Here is a 21,023-nt window from a genome sequence, read left to right as displayed (position 1 = left end):
GCCAGGATGCCCAAGGCCAGTCTCCAAAGAAAGATGCCTGCAGCTTGGGCATCCAAGGGGCACTCAGCAGAGGAAGGGAAACTGCCAAGAAATGGGCCTGGGGACCAAAAGGCCCTTCACCCAGAACTTCAGGATGAGCAGATCATCTTTGTAACTGGTGCTCTTACAGCCACCAGGAGGCCATCGAAAAGAAGGAAAAAAAAAATTAGATACTGCATTTTCAATTCTTCTGAACCCTCTTAGAATGAAAATCACAAAGCCCTAGATCTGGTTGGCTAGAGGGACATGAGTAACAGGCTTTGGGGGAACAGTCCCTGATGAAGGCAGCTGCTCCACGCCCCAACTCACCCTTGGGTTTGCTGTTCTCTCACCTGCAGAACACACCAGTGGGGACGCCCATCTTCATCGTGAATGCCACGGACCCTGACCTGGGTGCAGGCGGCAGCGTCCTCTACTCCTTCCAACCCCCTTCCCAGTTCTTCGCCATTGACAGTGCCCGTGGCATCGTCACAGTGATCCGGGAGCTGGACTATGAGACCACACAGGCATACCAGCTCACCGTCAATGCCACGGTGAGTTGCCACACTGGGGCCCTGCAACCAGCCACTGGCCTCTTCCCACCTCCAAAGAGATTGTTGGGACATGGGCTCGGTTCCATGCTACTCAAGGATCTATACTAATGATACTGGCAATAGTAATGATAAAAATGACAGCGAATGTTACCATGCTGTGTAATAATGTGTGTTATAATGTGTCCCTGTCACCGTGCTGAGCACTGGAATGGACTGACTCCATTAAACCTCAAACATCCCTATGTCGCACATATTATTAAGATGCCCATTTTACAGATGAGAAAACTGGAGAATAGTAGCAATTCAGAGACATGCCCATGGTCACCTAGGAGCCCAACTCCAGAACCTTCTCTGATAACCTCCTCAGGACATTCACAGTGCAGAGCATCCTCTCACTCTCTGGGACACAGGGTGGAGGTGTCAACCCAGCTATGTTTTGACACCACCCACATGCAGGAGCAGAGGGGTCCAGGCATCCTGGCATCTATCTTTGCCAAGCACCCTGCTGGCCCCTGGGAATTCCAGGTTGAATGAGTCAAGGGCAGGAGCCAGGAGAGAGAAGTTGTCCCATTTTATAGCTGACACTGTTGTGACTTACACAGCCAATGGGTAGTGGTGGAGCAAGAACCCAAACCCAGGCTGTCTGGCTCCCAGTCCAGTGCTCTAACCACCATGCCCCACGGCCAGGAATCTGCATCTCCAGAACATCACAGTTTGGCCTTTGCTGCCAGCTGTTTGCAAGATCATGGGGGACAGGCCAGCCACATCCTACATAGTGTCTTTCCCCTGCGCTCCCCTTTTCCCTGCTGCTGGCTGCTGCCTCGGGCCCAGCTGGAGCCCCCAGCTGGCAGCAGGGCGAGAAACTGGCCTGTTGTCCTTTAGATTTCTGTTTATAAAGCTCAGGCCAAGAACAAAACAAAGCATGGGAATCCCTCCTGACCCTCCAGGACCCATCTGCCTGACACACAGCATCCACCCCTGCTACTTGGAGCTGCAGCGAGGGCCGCCAGCAGTGCTGGGGCCTCTGCTTGGAAGGTCACAGACGACGGATCCCAGGCTCTGGATCAGGACTGGGGTCAAGGATCCAGTTTGGAGAGATGGGGTTCCCCCAGGCTTGGCCAAAATGCAGAGAAGCCTGAAGAGCCATGAAATGCAAACTTTTCTTCTTTGATCCTGGCCCAGTGGCCCCTGGGGAGGTCACTGCTGATGACACTCACAATCTTTTCTTCTCCCCTAATTAAGGGTTGCCTGGGAGGAGCTGTGTATTACTATTTGCAAAAATGACTTCTGGCACCCAGGGGACCAGCAAGCCTTGAATTGGCCCTCTGCGCACACTCACCTGCCCCTTCTGCACGCCCTTGCACCCACACACACAGCTGCCCTCCTCCACTCTCCGTTTGCACACACCTGGGTCCGGAAACGTGCAGACGCTCGCCCTCTTTCTCTATGAACCTGTCGCTGTGGGATAACTTTCATCCACCCTAGAAATGGCTTTGGGCTGTGGGAAATAGACCAGAGCTGGCACACGGGCAAGAATCTGGGTGGCCGAGCCTATCGGGAGCCTGGACTCCAGCTGGGATACAATTAAATTGTTGTTAATCTCAGCAGCAGAATGGGAGGGGCCCTAGGATTGACTCCCTGGGTAAATGGCTTCCCACTTGCTCCGGATTGCCTGATACCAGGAATCCCTCCAAGGTCTGACGCTGTGCCCTTGGCCACTGAGCATTTCCCAAGAAAATTCTCCTGCTTGGGGTTGCAGGGAGCAAGGTGAGGTTCCCGCCAAGAGTTATCCTACAGCAACAGGTTCATAGAGAAAGAGGGCAAGCATCTGGGCAGGAGCTGAGAGCTGCAGGCCCCAGAGTTACAAGTGGGAGCCTGGCAGGGTGCTTGCCCCACCAAATGTACCCACTGCCATCCCCTTGCCACAGAGCCCAGGGTGGACAGGCACATCTGCAGCACGAACAGGACTGCAGCCACAAGTGTGAGGCAGGAAGGACATGTGCCAGGCTGGACAAAAGCCGGCTGCCCAGAGAAGCTTGGTAATGGCCAATCTGAGCCACTGACATCCCCTGCCCAAGAGGTAAGGGCACCCCCTCTGGCCCTGTGTGGCTGATGGTCACTCAGGCCCATCTTTGAGGGCTGTCCCATGGGCAGTGCCCATGCCTGGGCTGTGGGCCCCATGGTCTCAGAATCTGGGAGATTGTCTCTCCCAGTGCCCCTCTGCTCAACTCCTCCTGCTTCCAGGCTTTTCCTGCCTTGCTGAAACCACTCCCCATCCCTGTAGGCCCTCCCACCCTCTCCTTAGCTGCCCCTGAGGACCCTTAAGGACAACCAGCCCTCCCTCCTCCTCCCAGGCTCTGCAGCTCTATCTGCAGAGGGCAGGAGCAGGCGCCAGGCTTGCTGTCACATGAGGAATACCTGGCCTCCTTTCAGACACCCCAGACAAAGCAAGGGAGGTCTCACTTGGGGGTGGACGCTCCTCAAATCCCAGACCAGAGAATTTACAAGGCCGAGGGACCAGAGAGGCCATTCAATTGAGCCTCCTTCATCTCACAGAAAAGGACATTGAGACTTCGGGAGGGAGAAGAACTGATTTGAGGTTACCCAGCAAGTTAGAGACTGAGCTGATGGTAGGGTCCCAAATCAAGACTGTTAAGGGCAGATTTTTACGTAAGAGAACCTGAGTTTGAGCTTGGCTACATACTTACTGGTTGTGTGACTCTCGGCAAGTTACTTAACCTCTCTGAGTCTCTGTTAACTCGTCTGAGTAATGGGCCCATAATAACTGTAAATGCAGATATGGTGCCCTGCGCTGTGCCTGGTATAGAATCTGTATTCAGCACTGTAGTTGCTGTTCTTATTTGGCAATTGTTATTCAAAAGCAGCAGGCTTCTTAGACAGTTTATCATAGTTGGCTGTGTATTTTGGGGTGAGAGAATACAGATTTCCAATTTCCTTTCCTGGTGAGTTTTGTTAGGACTAAATTCCCTGCACCATGAGGGTTTGAACATTGCCTGGCCACAGGGGGATGGCCTGCATGACCTCTCAGGATTCCTTCCTGGAGTCCCCCAAATGTCACAAGCCCCGTGGCTCCCCCTGCTGGTTTGACTGGAAAAGTCACTTGACCAGTAAATCCACAGCCCACAGCAGGGATGGGGGTCCCAAAGTAACCCCCTTCTTTGACCAAAGGGCCTTTCTCCTAAAGAGTCCCTACCCTGGTCAGCTCCCTGCTGCCCTGGGATGAATGGGGGTAGGAAATGGGCCCCTGGGTGAACACAGCAAAGAAGCTAAGGACAGCACCATCTCTACCCAGTGACAGTTATCCCAGCCACCAGACATCAGCATAGTGGGTCGGTCTGGGGTCAGGAGAGCCGGCGCTACCCCAGCCCTGTTTGTGGCATTGGACAAGCCACCTCCTTCTGGGCCTTGGGGGCCCTGTTTGTGTTTCCCGGCGTAGCTCAGAAGTCACTGTAGGTTCTTAGAATTCCTGAGCTTCCTCTTACTAAGCCCTTCCCTGCGGGAGTGTAGGAGCACACGTGAATGTGTGTGTGTACGTGTGTGTAACACATCGCATGTCTCTGTGTGTGTGTGTGTCCACACATCATTTAACCTAAGGCTGTGTACCGTTTGCTCTCTAAGGATCAAGACAAGACCAGGCCTCTGTCCACACTGGCCAACTTGGCCATCATCATCACAGATGTCCAGGACATGGACCCCATCTTCATCAACCTACCTTACAGCACCAACATCTATGAGCATTCTCCTCCGGTAAGAGAATCCTGGGCCCTGTGGGACTTCCCTCAAAGCTTCTGTTGGGGAGGGGGCCCTGGTGGTGGGATGGGCTCCTCCTTGGTGTTTCCTACCCCCCAGTCTCTATGCATGGCGTGGTAGGTGGCCTAGCACAGTGAAAACCCCAACCCCTCTTCACAGCACATTCCATCACCTCACCCTCTCACCTCATCCCCAGAGGGCTCCAAGAGGCAAACGGCAAAGACTTGCTGGGCAAATAAAGGGGAGCAGTTCAGAAAGATTGGCGTGGAGTGACGGGGATGTCCATGGAAAATCTAGCCTGGGCTGGAGAGTGGGTTTGGACTCAGACAGGCTCAAAAAAACCTCAGTGTGGTTCAGCCGTGTGCCCCACTGGTCAATCTGCCTCTGTCAGCCAGCCAACACTGCCCAAGGTGCCAGCAGCTTGCCCCCCTCTCCAAGAACCCTCTCAGGCCCTGGGTATTCCCTGAGAGTCACAGCTCCAGCTGCGCCCACCAACTGCTCAGCCTTTGGGTTTCTCAAGTTCAGGTTTTCAAGAGAGGCTCCTGATTTTGTTCCATGACACAAGGTAGTAGGTTGCAGACAGCCTGCTGCCTGCCCTTGGGCCATGTGTCCACCCCTGGCCAATCAGCCATGATTGGGCATCTTAGACAACAAAACATGCCACTGCCCACTCCGCAGGGGCTGTGGTGGGGCAGCTTTGCTTAGCCGTGGGCCAGGCAGGCAATGATGGGCATCCTTGTCTGGCAACCATCTGTGCTTTGGGGAAAACTAGAATGAAACACTCCCTCTGGGCTAATAAATTAGAAAAAGGTGCCTCCTCTGGGCAAACACAACCCCCAAACATGCAGTTTAGGGAACAGCATTTGTGGAAAGAAAAATGTGCCCCTTCTTTGAGGGAACTCAGTGTACTTAGAGGAAGGACGCACAGCTATGAAGGCAAAGTGGGGCAGCCACCTGAGGCTGCTGGGTATTCAGGGCCCCACTGCACATCTGTACAGGCTCACAGAATCCAGCATGAGTGACAGGCAGGCTTCCCTTAGCTGGGATGCAGACCATGCTCCTAGGCCACCACAGGCCAGGGAGGCCCGACCCGCAGTTTGGAGACGATGGCCGTCCTGACCACTGGCATCTTGATTTGGCCACTTAGCCAATGTACTAAGCTCCTGTCTCCAGGTATGTGGGGCTAGCACTGGCCACTTCCTTCTTGGGACCAGGTGTGGACCAGGGGATCTAACAAGCATGGTGTTTTTCAGCCTGCTACTGCGGGTGTTTGAAGCTTCTTTGAGAGCAGAGGGACACCTCAGTGCCCCCACCCCAGCTTCCTCTTTCTTGGCATTCTGTGAACAGCAGGAGCCCCAGCTTTTGAGACTGAAGACTATCCTTGCTCAGCCCAGCTCACTTCATCTCCCATGACTTCCCAGACCCTCTTCTCTCTGCCCCCACTCCTCCTTTGCCAGGCCAGCATGCTCTCAGCATCAGGTCAGACTGGTGTGCTATTTCCAGGCGAGGCAGGGCCCACGATCTTCCCCCCAGCCCAGACGCCTCTTGGATGCTCAGCACTCGAACAAGTTGCTCAAGCCCAGCTTCGCTGCTGCACTGGAAGCCTAGCTCAGCACGGACTGCTGTGGGCACAGCACATACAGGTGCTCGGGAAGTGTTTGCGGAATGGATGAATGAATAAGCGAACAAATGCCCTGGGCAGACCAGCACTCTCACCGTCCTGCCACCCTCTTCACCCCCCACCCCGTGCCAACCCAAAGTCCATCCACACATTAGTTCCCAGCTCCCTCCCCACCTTAGAATTTTTCCCCTGGCTTCTTCCCCACCAGTTCCAGAGATGACAGCCCCTCTCCTACAACCCTTGTAGAATTGACTGCCAGTATGCTGCATAATTTACCACTTAATTATGTGTAGTCTCACCTGTAATGTTCACCTGTGTATGTCACTTTTGAGCCCCTGGCAATCAAGATACCTGAGTCTCTGGGACCTCCTGCCAGGCTTCCTTTGGGTCTCGGGGCATTGTACCCCAGGCTGAGTGCAGAGATGCCCAAAGCCAACTTGATTGACATGCGGGATATGGTGGCCTCAGAGCAGAGGATCTCAGAGAAGTCCTCACACCACCATTCACTTGCCCTGGCCAGATTACACAACCTCCTGACCACTTCCTGACTGGGAAAGTGGGGCTGATAGTGTCCACTGCAGTGCCTCCCTACGTCAGGGCTTTGAGGATTGGATATAACGCGTATAAAGCACCCAGCAAGTGCTGGCAATTAGCAGACATTAAACCAGTGGTCAGTGGCTTGGTCAATCAGTCAGAGCGGTCCGATTGGGTTGGGGCTCCTGGCTTCAGCTTCATCTCAGAGTTGCAATAGTTGGCAAGAGGGGTGTTCTCCACATGAGTGTCCTCTGAGACCCTCCAGCTTGTCTTTCTCTAGCATCCCTGTATCTAGTAGAGCAGCACTAAATTGAACTATTACGTGTTTTGTGTCACATCTGCAGATTTCTGAGTCTGTCCATTCATTCATTCTACACTTCATTCTTTTACTCATCCATCAGTCATTTATTAGGCCCCTACTGCATGCAGGGCCCTGTGCTAAGCCACACCCTCCCCTCTCCAGATGGTTCCTTGGACTCCTGTTAGAGCGGCTCCTGCACTTGAGCAAGCTGGATTCTCACCTGCCTTTGCTCCTGCTCTCCTTCCTTATGCTCAGTTTCTTGGCATCTGATTTTCTCTCTCGGGTGCAGGGATCTTGACGTCTCTTTGCCTTGCCTGCATTGTCCCTCTGCCCCTGTGAGAGCACTAAGGCCAGTCCCTGGAGACTGCTGGCCCCCAATCTGGGAGGGGCAGGTCTGAGCCCCACCGCTTGGGTCATGACCGGGCTGGGGAAGCCAGGCCAGGCAGTGAGTGTGGGTTTCAGCCTCTCCCAGGTGCTGGCCTGGCTCCCCTACCCAGCACCTACAGAATCATCCTCCGTGTCCTCACACCTCTGCCCTTCCTCGCATTTCCATGCTTGGAAGGAGTTCTCCAGTTCCCCCGACTCATGCCAGCTTTTCTCCTACACACTGATTCCCATACACTCCAAGCCTGATTTTTCCAGGCTTCGAATCAGTTTCCATGCCCTGATCTGGGCCCTCCATGTCCCTTTAAAGTGTGGGATCCGGATTTAATGCACTAATGCCCAGGCCAGGCCAGGGCTAAGATGCACTGTGGCCTGAGCAGCCTCCCAGGCCAGAGAACCCAGGTGTCCCCTATTCCTGGCCTCACCTTCGCTGCCCCAGGGCCCCCATTGGGACCCTTCCCCACTCTCACCCAGTCCCCCTCTTTATCTGCAGCTCCCAGCATGTTGCCTCCCTCTATCAGTGTATCATGCTAGCATGCCTCATCTAAAGTGTATATATTACCTAATAAAATCCTTCTTATTTGGGATTATTGCATCAGATTTTAATTTCCTCACTCGAGCAGTAGCATGTCGGCCTGCCCGTCAGTGAAGGACCGATAGAAGGTGAAAAGAGCGGATAAACTGCACAAATTACTGCCAGCCGATGCCTATCAGCCCTTTGACTGGAATTGACTGGAATTAAGGACTGAGAAATAGGATTTTCTGCCTCAGAATCTGCTGTGGCAGCTCTCGTCGGAAGTCCCCTTCACCCCCTACCAGCCGCCTCCCCCCACAGGCGTGCCTCCCACTCCCGAAGCAAACTGCATGTCCACCTTCAAAGTCCTTAATCCCGTCATGAAGTGAAGGAGGGGGTCCCAGCCGAGCTGGTGGGGAAGGAGGTGGGCCATGGACCCCTGAGGCCAGGTACAGCCCAGTCAGGCCCCCACTCCAGCTGCTCTCCCAGTGAGGGTTACTTTGGAAGGGGACATGCCACAAAGGGGAGAGATATGGTCCCTTCTAGAGAAGTCCCAGCCTCTGGACTATGCCCCCACTTCTCTACCGGTACCCAGGCCTCATGGGCTGGGGCTGCCTTGGCACACGTGCTGGGCACAGAGGGCAATGGGGCCTACCCAGGCCACCCCCAACACAGCCCTTCACTCCCCACCCACCCCTACCCCACCCACTCACTGACCTTACGCAAATCCCTTGACCCTCTGAGCCGCAGTTTCCTCATATTTACCTCTACTGAGGGGTTGTGAGAGGGCGTCTATATAACCCTACTGTAGGAAAAAGGGAGAGAGAGAGCCTGTGTTGGGTGCCCAGCACAGTTCTTGGCACATAGCTGAACTAATGCTAGTTTTTCCCAGTAGGCTGTTAGAGGTTCTTATAGTGCACAGAAAGCTCCTTACCTCTAGGTGGAGATTACAAATCTGGAGATTATGAATCTGGGGTGTTGGGGTGTCTGAGTTGGCTGAAATTGTTTGGAAACATCACATGTATGTGCACTGTCTGGGAAGAGACAGTCACTTTTACAGCATTTGCTCTGTGTCAAGTGCTATTCTGAGTGCTTCACATATATCAATTGCTGGGGAGTGGGCACTGTTATTATGCCCATTTTATAGGTGGTGAAAACAAGGCAGCGAGAGGTTAAAAGGATCAAATGCAGGCAGTTGGGCAACAGAGTGAAACCCTTAACCACCTTGCTGTACTCCTTTTCCTATCACAAGGAGTAGGGACCCTGCGGGCCTGTGCACCGTTAGCCTCTCTAGGGAGAGCCTCATTTCCAAGAAGGCCTCCTACTCCCCATGATGTAGGTTCCCATGAAGGGAAGAAGCCCGAGGCAGGCTGGGCCCTGTCTCCAGCCCTCCAGCCGGACCTGGGCCTGCCCACCTGCTCTCCTTGCTGCGCCCTGGCACATACCCCAGCCGGCGGGGGTCGCCCCCTGGAGAACCACCGCAGGCAGAGTACCCTCACTGGCGGGCCCGGCTCTGGGCCAGGTCAGGCGGCACTACTCCATGCCCTCGTCTTTGAAATAAGTTTCAGTATATTGAAAAGATAATCACTGAGACTCTGAAACAAGAGCCGTGAGTTCCCAAGAGCCCCCATTCCTCCCCGTTAATTCCTTCTCATAACATTTCCAGTCTTTCTGGCGGCACTTGTATTAAAAGCTCAGGGCTTTATTAAAAGTGGATTTATTTACCCGAAAAGAGATGAAACCCCAAACTTTGTCAGGAGCCCGTCAGAGCTCGCTTGTGGAAGCTCGGGCATGACTCTTGCTGTGGGGAGAGAGCCCCTTGTCCTCCTGTCCTGGGGGGCCAGATGCTCTCCTCTGAGCCTCACCCACCTTGAAGGACCCTGGGTAGCCCAGGGCAGGAATGCCCACAGCAGGGTGCAGGGGGAATGCTCATAGGGCTCTGAGGAATGAGGGCCCTTTGGCCACCAGGTCCCCTCTTTGCACAAGCCAGCACTGGCCCCCTCATCCTGCACTCCTTCTCCCTGTCCTGTGCCTGGCGCCTGTGGCTGCACTGGGATGTGTATTGTTTAATGACTCTCTGGAATGGCACTCTGATAGGCACTGGGCCTTGTTACCCTGGCAGGCCTGTCCCTGCCTCAGCAGCCCAGGGCGCCCAGGGATCCTCATGCTGGGACACATGGGGGGCACAGCCAGGATGAGGCTGTATCAGAGTGAGCTGTCCTCATGTCCAGAAAGCCCTTTCTGGCAGCTGGAGCCTTAGGCCAGAGTCTTGCACCATCAGGACCCCCAGGCTTCTCCTGTGCGAGGAGTAACCCACTAAATGACAGATCCCCCAAAAAAGAGCCCACTGTGGGGTGATGTGGGAGGGTAGGGGTTAGTGTAGCCACTTCACGTCTTCCTAAATGACCTCACATGGACCCCTGGGTCTGGGGCTGTCACTGTTAACAGATGTTATGTAAAAGGGAGTCTGTCTTCAAATAAGCAAGCCCGGGACAGCAAAGGTGTACGTGTCTCTTTACCACTTTACTGCTTCTCGGAGCCTTTGCTACACTACAGCACCTGGACATCTCTAAGGGGATGGGGCATGTAGGCTTTCCCAAATCTGACATGAGTTAGTGCTATAAAGTGCCTGACACAGGACAACAACTTTCACAGATGACATCATCATTATCATCACAGAACCTGTTACGGAGGCAGCATCGCCTGCTGGGCAGGAGCACTTTGGAGTCAGAATACCCGGATTTGAATTCTGGCTTCACCACTCACTCCTTGCCGTGGAACCTTGAAAAGCCACTTAAGTTGTGTGCCTCAGTTTCCTTGTCTGTAAAATGGAACTGCGTCTGTGGCTGAGCTGGGCACTGAGTGCGTGCACGAGCAAGGACAGCCCCTGCTGCTGCTGGCATGTCACCATCTCCCGCACCACTTGGGCCCTCAGAACTCGCTTTGAGAGATGCTCATTTAGTGGCATCTTTCTATGACCCCTGGCCCAGGAGAGTATGTGGGGGTAGCTGTGAGGGGCTGCTGCCCGGGGATGGTGGGGTGGTGAATGCTCCAGCTGTGTCCTGGCAGCAGATGGGGAGGAGTCGGAGGGGGCAGCTTGCCCCCCAGGGTGGAGGACCTTCTTGTCAGGGAACAAATCTCAGCACAGGAGGTGAAAGTGGGGGTGCAGCACAGGCTTCAGCCTTCCACTGATAAATGGCAAATGGGTGGGAGGTGGCCAAGGCCACAGGAGCCCTTCATTAGAAATGCAAATGCCAGGGTTGATAGTCCCCTAGGGGATGGGGATGGACCCGTCCTGCCCTCCATCACCCAGGGAAAACTCCACCCTGCGGTCAGAGATTCAGGAAGGCAGGAGTGGGCAGGCACGGCTTGCATGGGCAATGGTGTGATCAGCCTGGGGAACAAGGTGAAGGCTGCCTGGGCAAGGGGCCACTCAGCAAGTGGTGGCGGTGGTGATGTCAGTGTCCTCTCATGTGTACATTCATTGATCCAATCAATCAGCCAACCAATCAAGTGCTATTTGAATGTGCCCATTATATGCCAGGATCTCTTCCCAGGACAATGCCTCCAAGCCCTGGCCTGTGATGTGTCTTCTACCTGGAGCACTTTCCTTTTCATTTTCTCTTCCTGGCAACATCCAGTCCATCATTTCTTACAATCCATCCTAAATGTCACCAACCATACAACCCTTTCCTATTCCTCCAGGTGGACTTCTCCCCCTTTTTTGAACATTTCTCCATCAGAGTACCCCCATACGTATATGGCAGACACATAGTCTGTTCATATGTCCTTGGCTCCTCACCACAGTCTGTGCTCCCCAAGAATGGGGGCTCCCTGGCTCCCTATCCTGGTAGTCCTAGCTCCTGCTCCCTTCTCCACCAGTGCTATAGGGAGAATGAGTGGGGTGTGGGCAGAACCATTTAAGGCAGGAACTGCCAGGGGCAGTGCTGTACAGGGCATGATTTGTAGGGCCATGGTGGCCTCCAGGGTTGCCGTGGTCATCCTTGGAGATACTTGCTTTTGGGATTTATGATGTTTCATCTATAGAGTAATTGATCCATGATATTCTCCTTTACTCAGACCCCAGTGAAAAGAAGGTCCCAGGGTTTTTACTGTTATTCACATTAAGGTGGGGCAAACTGAGGCCAGAGAGGTACAGCAACCTTCCTGATGTCACACAGCAATTTGAAGGGTGGTTGATACAGACTCTAGTCTCTCCACTGGCTGCTCTTCATCTGCTCTTCTCCCATGAGTGGTTCATCCAAACAAGGCATATGGGGAGGGGAAGGGGGAATGATAATGTCAGTAAGGTTGGGACTCCCCACAGGACCCTGAGGTGTTTGCCAGGGGGCTTCAACGTGTGTCCCAGAGACAATGGGAGCAGCTGAGGCCTGAACACATGGCACCTACTTCCTCGGCTGTCCTTGCAGCTGGGAGTCAGCCTGGGGAAGGAAGCTGTGGGTGCCAGGACAACTCCAAAGAAAGACAGCAGCACGAGGGCCCCGGCACCCCACTCAAGCCCTCCTCTCTTCTATCCAGGGCACAACGGTGCGCATTATCACTGCCATCGACCAGGATAAAGGACGTCCCCGGGGGATTGGCTACACCATTGTTTCAGGTAAGGTGAAGGCTGCTTCTGTTTTCTCTTCCTCCACCCGAGAAGAGCCACTGTCAGGGTCTCAGGCTCTGAGGTGCCAAGGAGAAGTCTGTGAGCATGTGGGACAGTGCATGACACCTGCCTCCAGGGGCAATCCTCGCCAAAGGACCCGGAAGAGGGATGACTGGATGAAGGAGGAGTAGGGGAGAAGAGGGGCTTGGGAGCCAGTGGAGGCCAAGAAGTCTGGGGCTGCTTGGGTGGCACTGGGAGGCAGGAGCATGTGCTGCTGTCCACGGTCTGAAGCATTTGGGCACTTTGGGGCTCTGAGCCTGAGATATTGGTGGCTCTCACCTAACCTCCTTCGGTGCTCTCTCTGGGTTTTTTTTCTTCTTTTCTTACTTGATGAAAAGGTGGCCATTTTTACATCATTTTAGAACAAATAGAGCTGCAACTTTGGCTGATTTCATGCTCTTTCCACATGTCTAATGATTTGGGATTCACATCTCATCCGCAATGTTGCCGGGGGAGGCACATAACCCCCTTGCCCAAACTAGATCCCTTGTTTGAGCAGAATAGTGACTAACTGCAGAGATGGCTCTGGGTGATGAGATCCCTGACCCACATCCCCACCCAAAAACTGACAAAATGGCACCTCCCTTTGTCTGTTCCAGGGCTGGGGGCGTTGGGAGCAAGGTTGCTGGTGAGGGATCCAGTGAGAGGCTGCTCACCTGCACAGACTCTGGCTGTGTCCCCAGCCCATTCCTGTACACGCCCCACACGTGGCCTCCCTGTTCAGCTCACTAGCTGGCAAAGGGTCAGTCTGTTGCGTCTGCGTAGGCTGGACTGATGGCCAGGAGGATGTCAGGCCACCAGGTCCGTTTCCACCACATTGCTCCTCCCTACCACACTCCACATTCTGAGAACAGGGTGGGGCATTGTTGGAGCATTTTCTCCCTAAAGCACAAAAGACAGCAAGGCATCGTGATCAAGAACGTAGAGGATGGAGTCTCTTTAGCCAGGTTGTCTTGGGTGGCTCTCTGTACCTCAGTTTGCAACCATAAAGTGGAACCCATAAGAATACCTACCTCAAGGTAGTTTAAGGATCAGATGACTTAATATATGTAAAGAACTTAATTAACACATATAAGTAAGGTACTGTAGGTTAGCTATTGTTATTATTACTGCCAGCAGCTAATAACACCTTGGGAAGCTAGGGGTCAGCTGGTGGGAAGGAGCCCCTCACCTCCTTGGGAATGCAGGAAATCAGGGGTATCATGGGCTTCCTGTGACCTGCAGCTCCTGGCATGACATGACTATTAGTGTGCTCCTAAGCCTAGGGTACCCCAAAACCCAGAGCAAATGCCCGCCTAGCTCCAGAGTATGGGTTTGGGCCACCACCACTCCCATCACCATTTTTCTATTCTGGTGCCCAGCACAGGACCTGCTGCAGAGTAAACCCCAGTATGTACCTGGGGAATGAATGAATGAGTGAGTGAATGAATGAATGAATGAATGAATGAATGAATAAAAGAAACTCTAGGGTAGTGAGTTTTCAAATTCCAGTATGCCCAAGAATCACCTGGGGCTCCTACCAAAAATGCAAAGCCCTCGGCACCCGTGGAGATTCTCATTCTGTAGGTCTGGGATGGGGCCCCAGGCAGTTCAGTTTCAGGAGGTCCTCAGGCCAGGATGTGAGAAAGCCAGTCCTAGGAAGGAAATCATTCTGCAGGAAGGCAGGATCCACCTTGGGAATTGAGGGCCCTCTCCAGGTGGGCAGAGGAAAAGGGAGACCTGTCCTGTGCTGGTCTGCATGAATTTTGCAAATTGGGAAGCAAAGCAAATTCCTCCCAGTGACAAGGGGCTTGTACTGGAGAACTGAGGGAACACCAGTGAGCCCCAAGGGTGATGGGGTTGAGGGGCCAGGATAAGGTGGCAGCATGAAGGATACACCAGGTGGGTGCAGAAGAGTCTCCTCATGTCCTCACTACATGTCTGGTTCCAGACATATGCCAACCTGGATGGGGGTGGAGAGCAGGGAGCCAGGCCTGGCCCAAGGCCGCGTATAGACTGCAGACTCCTGCAGTGATGCTGGGAGCCCATGCCCCAGGGCATTGGTCCCTTCCAGGTTTGTGCTGGGTGCCAGGCCACCAATCTTGGCCCTCATTGCTCTCCAGTCTTCAAAGATGACTCCAGCTAGCGCGCCTCTTCACCTCTCCTCTTGGAGCAGGAGGCTGGAGGACCAAGCTGCTGAGCCTGTGGTGTCTGGGCTGGGCTCCGGAGCTTGGAGTCTTGGGACAACTGCCTGCAGCATTTCAAGGGATATAATCTCCTGGGCCAGGTTCCCAAATGCAAATCGTAGAAGGTAGTCTTAGGATGTAAAACCACAGGGAGAGGATGTGTGTTGAGGTAGGGGCAGGAGGCAGAAGCTTCTGGAAGGCCTGGAGCATTTAGCAGAGCTTTATAGGATTCTCACTGCCAGCACAGATGTGCCTTGAGGGCTTTCAGAAAGGGTGACAAATGGGTTTCCTCTCTCATGCCAACTTTGATTGATTGGTAATGGCTGCCTGAAGAGGATCATGAAGCCAAACAGGCTCGGTGCGAATGAGGGCAGCACTCAATTGCTAGAGTCAGCTATGGGTGTGGAAAGGGAGGGCAGCACCCATGATGAATATGTGCTATCCTTGATAAACTAGCACTTGGACCGTGCTTATAGGGTGGCCCTCTAACCATCTCATGGGTATTTGTCACCACCCTACCGAAGGCCCCATCAGGTGGCAAGTGGCTTCAGGAAAGGGCAGCCCTTTCTTCATCTTTCCTGCCTACTCTGAGCACCTGGCTCTGTGAGGCTGGCCCCCCACCTGGCTCCTGCCCACTCTCCTCCCGGGGGCCCTGGCTGGTGTGGTCTCCTTGAGAGCCAGCCTCAGTGTGAGCCTAGAGCAAGCAGAGGGCAGGAGGGCAAAGTCCCCAGGGAGCAGGTGGGCAGCAGGCTAGGATGTGGCCTTGTTTCTGCTTCCCTCTGCCAGTGTAGACATGCTGCAAAGCACATTATCTGCCAAGGGTCTGGTCTCACATGCCTGCCTCTCTGGGGACATTTGGTTGCAGCCCTCTCCTGGGTGGCTCAGCTGTGCCCATGTAGCTTGAAGCAGGCGGAAGGGATGGTTCATGTCCCCCTATAACCCTGAGGGCATCTTCATGGCTGACTGCCCGAAGCTGGCCCTGAGTGGCTAGCATGAGCCTGCTCCAGCCCTGGGTGCTCAAAAGCTGATTTCACTTGAAATAAAGAACTGCAGGCCTTAGTGGTACCCACAGCCAGGTGAGAGTCCTGAGGGCCACTGGTGTGGGTGACTTGAGTCTCCAAACACCTTAGGAGCCTGGACTGGTGGAGGCTCTTTCTGCACGTGGGTGGACACAGGTCTGAGCCCAAAGGGATCCACGGCACAAGGGTGGCCTGCCCGGCTCCCTGCAGCCCCATCCCCTCCAGGCTGTTTATCAGCCCCACAGCTGTGGGGATTTATGTCTGCGTTCCTCATTACTAATGACCACTCTGTTTTGCCAAGAACAAAGAGGCCTTCAGCAGTAAGTTATGGTGCCATTGCCATCCATTTGTTCTCTGCTCCTCATGACTAGACCAAGACTGAGGAATGACAAGGTTCTGTCCCATAGAGGAGCTGGCATGGGCCCCCTCCGCTCCCTTAGCCTGGGCCTGCCCTGCCATGTATTGGGGGCATCATTTCCTTCAGGGCCCAACCAGAATGGGGCTCAGCAGGCTCCCATCACCAAGGGCCAGTCCAGCCTGCAGTCTGAGCAGACACCCACTCTGGGTCTCATTCCTCCTCTGCCAGACAGAGACAAGCCTGCATTAGGGGGCAGCTGCACTACTCCACTGCAGAGCTCTGGACTTAGAGTCTGAAGTTGTGGGTTTGAGGTCCACCTCTGCCATGTGCCAGTAAGGTGTCCGACAAGATGCTAGTCCTCATGCACAGAATGGGGTTAATAATCCCCATGGCAGATAAAATGGTGCTGGAGAGACACCAAAGAGCAATAAAACATTAAGGATTATTAATAGTCAAGGAAAGATCAGGACCTGGAGGTCCTTGAGACTCATTCCTTCATTTCTTTCTGCATTCACTGGAGTGTGGCCAAGTGGTCGAAAGTACAGGCTCCAGAGCCTCTGTGCATGGTGGTGACCTCTAGCTGTGCTGGCCAACGCGGTTGCCCATGTGGCTACCGAGCACTTGAAATGTGGCTAGTCTGAATTGAGATGTGCTGTAAGTATAGCATGCAGGATTTTGAAGACTTAGTATACAAAAAAGATGATAAAATAATGTTTGACATTGATGACATGTTGAAATGATAATATTTTGGATATACTGGGTAAAATACAATATTATTAAAATCAATTTTACCTATTTCTCTTTTTTTGTGGCTACAATACAAGAGCATTTAAAATTACACATATGCTCATATTCTTTTTTTGAACAGCTCTGTCTTATAGTTAGATTGCCTCAGCTTAGCTTCTGCCACTGTCCAGCTGTGTGACCGTCTAAGTGTCAGTCTTCCCGTCCCTCACAAGGATGCTGTGAGGATTCAGCAAGCTGAGATAAGTAAGCACTTGGAAGGCACCTGATTTTATAGGAAGTGCTCAACAAATGTGGACTCTGTATCCCCCTACAGTTGACTGAAGGTCTTCTCTGGGCCAGGTGCTGTGCTAATGTCCTGAGAGATGGTGGGGAGTGGTGTACCGTTTCAGCCCCAGGAACCTGCCGTTGGGTCAGGGAGATGTACCTGTGAATGAGTGGCTTGAATACTCTGGTGGAATGCTGCAAAGAGAAAGCAGGATTGACAGATGAATAGGTAGAGAAATTGTGATAGGTGTGTATAATGGAATATTACTCAGTCTTTCAAAAGAAGGAAATCCTGCCATGTGTGACAACTGGATGAACCTTGAGAGCCATGTGATAAGTGAAATAAGTCAGACAGAGAAAGATGACGCTGCATGATCTCGCATATATGTGGAATCTAAAAAAAAAATCAAAGTAACAGAGTAGAATGGTGCTCACCAGGGGTGGAGGGTGAGGGAAGAAGCTATGAGTCAAAGGTTACTGACTTTCAGTTATAAGGTGAACAAATTCTGGGCATGGAATGTAGAGCATGGTGACTACAGTTAAAAATAATGTATCATACACTTGAAATTTGCTAAGGGAATAGATCTCAAGTGTTCTTACCACACACAAATGGCAACTAGGTGAGATGATGGATATGTTAGCTTGATTGTGGTAATCATTTCACAATGTGTATGTATATCAAAACATCACGTCGTATGCCTTAAATATATACAATTTTTATTTGTCAATCATACCTCCATAAAGCTAGGTGTCATATAAATGAGACCATTATATGAAATGACTGGTGGTTAGTGAGTGTCTACCATAGCTGGTACCATAGGTTGACAGGTGTTTTCCCTCCACCTGCCACCGGTCAGGATGTGGTGGAGACAGGCCCGTGTGCTGCTGTCAGAAGCCTGTATTGCTGGCTGCGGCCATCAAAGACTTCTCTCAGTCAGTCCCAAGGGCTCTAAGGGCCAAGATTCTCTCATCCTCTTCCAGCAAAGGCCCAGACTTTTCCTCTTTTCTTAATTACCCACCATAGGGAGCCCATCTACCGAAGGCTGTAGAGCAGTGGTTCTCAAGGTGGGGTCCTTGAACCAGCTGCATCAGCATCACCTGCGAACCTGCTAGACATGCAGGCCCACCCCAGAATGATTGGACCAGACACTCTGTGAGTGGGGCCCAGAAAACTGTTTTAACAAGCCCTCCAGGTGGTTCTGATGCCGTCTGAACCCTTTCCCCCCGTTGGAAGCATTTTCATTTTCCACACACATTAGACTGATGAGTTCTGTCCTTTGATTCTCCTTCCTGTAATTGACACTAAATGGATCCTCTCCAGCATCAGAAGGGCCCTTGCCACGTGGACACGTGGCTTTGGTGAGCAGGCCCACGCCAGAGCTGCCCGCTACTTCCTGAACTGCAGCTCCATCTCCATCCAGACCACTCCACTGTCCTCTCTCCAGGCTGAGAGGCCCGGTCTCTTCTTGCAGCTCTCATCCCTTTCCCCATCTGCTGTCTACTGTGGCTCGGGAACATCCCCCAGAGTGAAGGGAGGGGGATTCCAATTATTGGGTGCCTGCCATGTGCCAGGCACATGCTGGACACAGTTATCCCTCACAAGAGTCTGTGAAGGAGATAAAGTCACTTCGTTTTGTAGACAAGGAAAGCCAGGCTCGGAGAGTTGACATAGATTAGCCAACGGTCCCAGCCACTTAGCATTTGAACCCAAGTCTCTCAGGTTCCAGACCTACCCAGTTTTCATGATTATAGTAGTTCCCAAAGTGTGGTCTCCACTTTGGCGAGCTATGGAAATGCAAAATTTTGCACGCCACCCTAAACCTACTGAATCAGAAACTGATGTGGGCCCAGGTGCTCCTGCTGCTGCTGGTCTGGGGACCACACTTTGAGAAGCTCTCCTCTGGAAGAGCATGTGTTCTCAACAGGGGTGATGTCATCCCCAAGGGGATGAAATTTTATACTGGGAGGGGGCGAAACATACTTACCCTTTTTATATATAAAGCATATACATTATACCTGTGGTATTAAAATTTCATGTAGGGGCAGGAGATGATTAGGAAAAATGTCTAAAGTGGTTCCTGGGGTCAGAGGAAGGGGGTGGGTGATAATGAAAAAAAAAAAAAACGGCTGAGCAAAACACTGGTATAGAACGAACAATAAGTGAAAAGTATCAGGGCCAAAACCGCTCACTTCCAGCTGGAAAGCCAGTGGCCTCACTTCCCGGTCACCCTGGGGTACCTGCCCAGGCATGTTAGTGAAAGACAGAGTCTTCCCTTCCTCGTCTCTAGACTTTATTTTAATGCTACCAAGTAAGGAGGTTCCTTGGAAATACATTGAAGGGGGAAGGCTGCGTGTGTGTGTGTGTGTGTGTGTGTGTGTGTGTGTGTGTGTGTGTGTGTGTGTGTGTGTGTGTGTGTGTGTGTGTGTGTGTGTGTGTGTGTGTGTGGAGAGAGAGAGAATAATCAGATACAGTTAGACTTGCACAAGCCTACACCCCCTGCATATGCCCCCTGGCCGTGGCCTGGTGGGGGACAGCTATCATAGAGACCATCATGCAAAACACATCAAAGCCCTTGTGATTAAGCTGCTTGGCTTTTTTCTCCCCCTGAGAAATGGAATCTCAGGAGAAGCAGAATTGCTTTGGAAATCTGAATTCCATACCACAGCCCCTGGCTTGGGATAGCACAGTGGGTGCCTGGAAGCCCCAGAAACTTCAGAACATCTGGCCAGGCACTGGGGGGGAATGGCCCACCTCTTTGGAGCCAAGAGGTAGCCAGGGAGGAGTCGAGGGCAGATCTGAGAGGGGTGGGGGGCAGTTGGTCGAGGGCGTAGAAGACAGAAGAAGTGTGGCTGGGGTGGGGGGTGGCCGGGAGGTTTATCTCGGAGGACTTCTGATGGACTGGAACAGAAAGCACTAGAATGAGAGCAGTCTGCTAACAGCCTGTGGCACTAATCTAGCCTTGCCTAGGGGAATGCTAGGGGTCATTGGAGAATGTATGGGAGGAAGGTCAGAGGGTTCTGGTGATGTACTAGACGGAGCAAGAAAAAGAGGAGACAAGGAAGCTTCTAACCTCTGAGGCTAGGCTTCTGGGGCTCTGGTGGTGGCATAGGCAGAAAGGGGCATATTCCTAAGGAAAGCCAATCTGTTTACGCTGTGGATGCCACCCTAGACCCATGTCAGCACTTGTTCAAGAACACTCCATCCCTCACCCAAGGCACACATCAGTAAGTGATCCCAGCACACAATGGGCCTCCAAGCCTCTCTCACCTGCTCTCTGGCAGCTCTAGCAGTTCACACGTATCCTCTCTCCGGCTGGGATGAATGTGCTGTCTAAGCTTTAGCCCTTCAGTGCCCCATGGCCCTCTTCTTTCAAAAATACCTAGGAACAGAGCCTCTGGAGGGGTTTTAATTAATTATATAAATACCCCGGCATATTATTTACAGTTTTTTCCCACCGCCATACCAAAACAACATAGGATACCAACACTCAGTTGTCCCTGGTGGCCAGCAGGAAAGCCTTGCTCATTCCTTCCCTTGGTTTTCCTCCTTCCTCTCTCCAGAGCATGCGTCCCACCAGCCAGCCCGCCCTTGTGACAAACCAGAGTCGTTTATGCCCTGCTCATGTTCCTCGTCCTTCCGCTCGCCTCTAATGAGGCCGGATGCTCTTTGTCAAGAATGGGGCCTGCCCCTTACCTCTTTCCCATCAATAACATCGGTCAGTGGACTTTTAAGATGTTTCACGGCAACACGGTCTGAGACTCTCCCTTTCTGATCCTGTCTTCCCCACATCTGCTGTAATTAGTCCATTTCTGTTGCTTGTAAAAGAATACCTGAAACTGGGAGGCTGGCCGGTTAGCTCAGTTGGTTAGAACGTGGTGCTGATAACACCAAGGTCCAGGATTTGAACCCTGTACCAGCCAGCTGCTTAAAAAAAAAAAAGAGTACCTGAAACTGAGTAATTTATAAAGAAACGAAATTTATTTCTTACTGTTTCAGAGGCCAGGGAGTCAAAAGTCCAGGAAACACATCTGGTGTGGGCTTTCTTCTACAACAATGCAGGGTGTCACATGGTGAGAATGGGCTGAGCAAGAGAGAACTAACTT

General features: G+C 52.6%; 1 protein-coding gene across 3 annotated transcripts in view; it reads left to right on the top strand.

Moving 5' to 3' along the window:
- Nucleotides 1-21,023, top strand: part of CDH23 (cadherin related 23) — a 372,185-nt gene that overhangs the window by 133,437 nt on the left and 217,725 nt on the right. For all 3 annotated transcript variants that reach the window (XM_063101657.1, XM_063101655.1, XM_063101656.1), the window contains exons 6-8: nt 378-572; nt 4,212-4,340; nt 12,237-12,315. In XM_063101657.1, the coding sequence (XP_062957727.1) occupies nt 378-572; nt 4,212-4,340; nt 12,237-12,315 (403 nt within the window). The remainder of the gene's footprint in view (nt 1-377; nt 573-4,211; nt 4,341-12,236; nt 12,316-21,023) is intronic.

Source organism: Cynocephalus volans, chromosome 7 (assembly GCF_027409185.1).
Source record: "Cynocephalus volans isolate mCynVol1 chromosome 7, mCynVol1.pri, whole genome shotgun sequence".
NCBI classification, from domain to species: Eukaryota; Metazoa; Chordata; class Mammalia; order Dermoptera; family Cynocephalidae; genus Cynocephalus; species Cynocephalus volans.
This window is presented reverse-complemented; position numbering and strand designations above follow the sequence as displayed.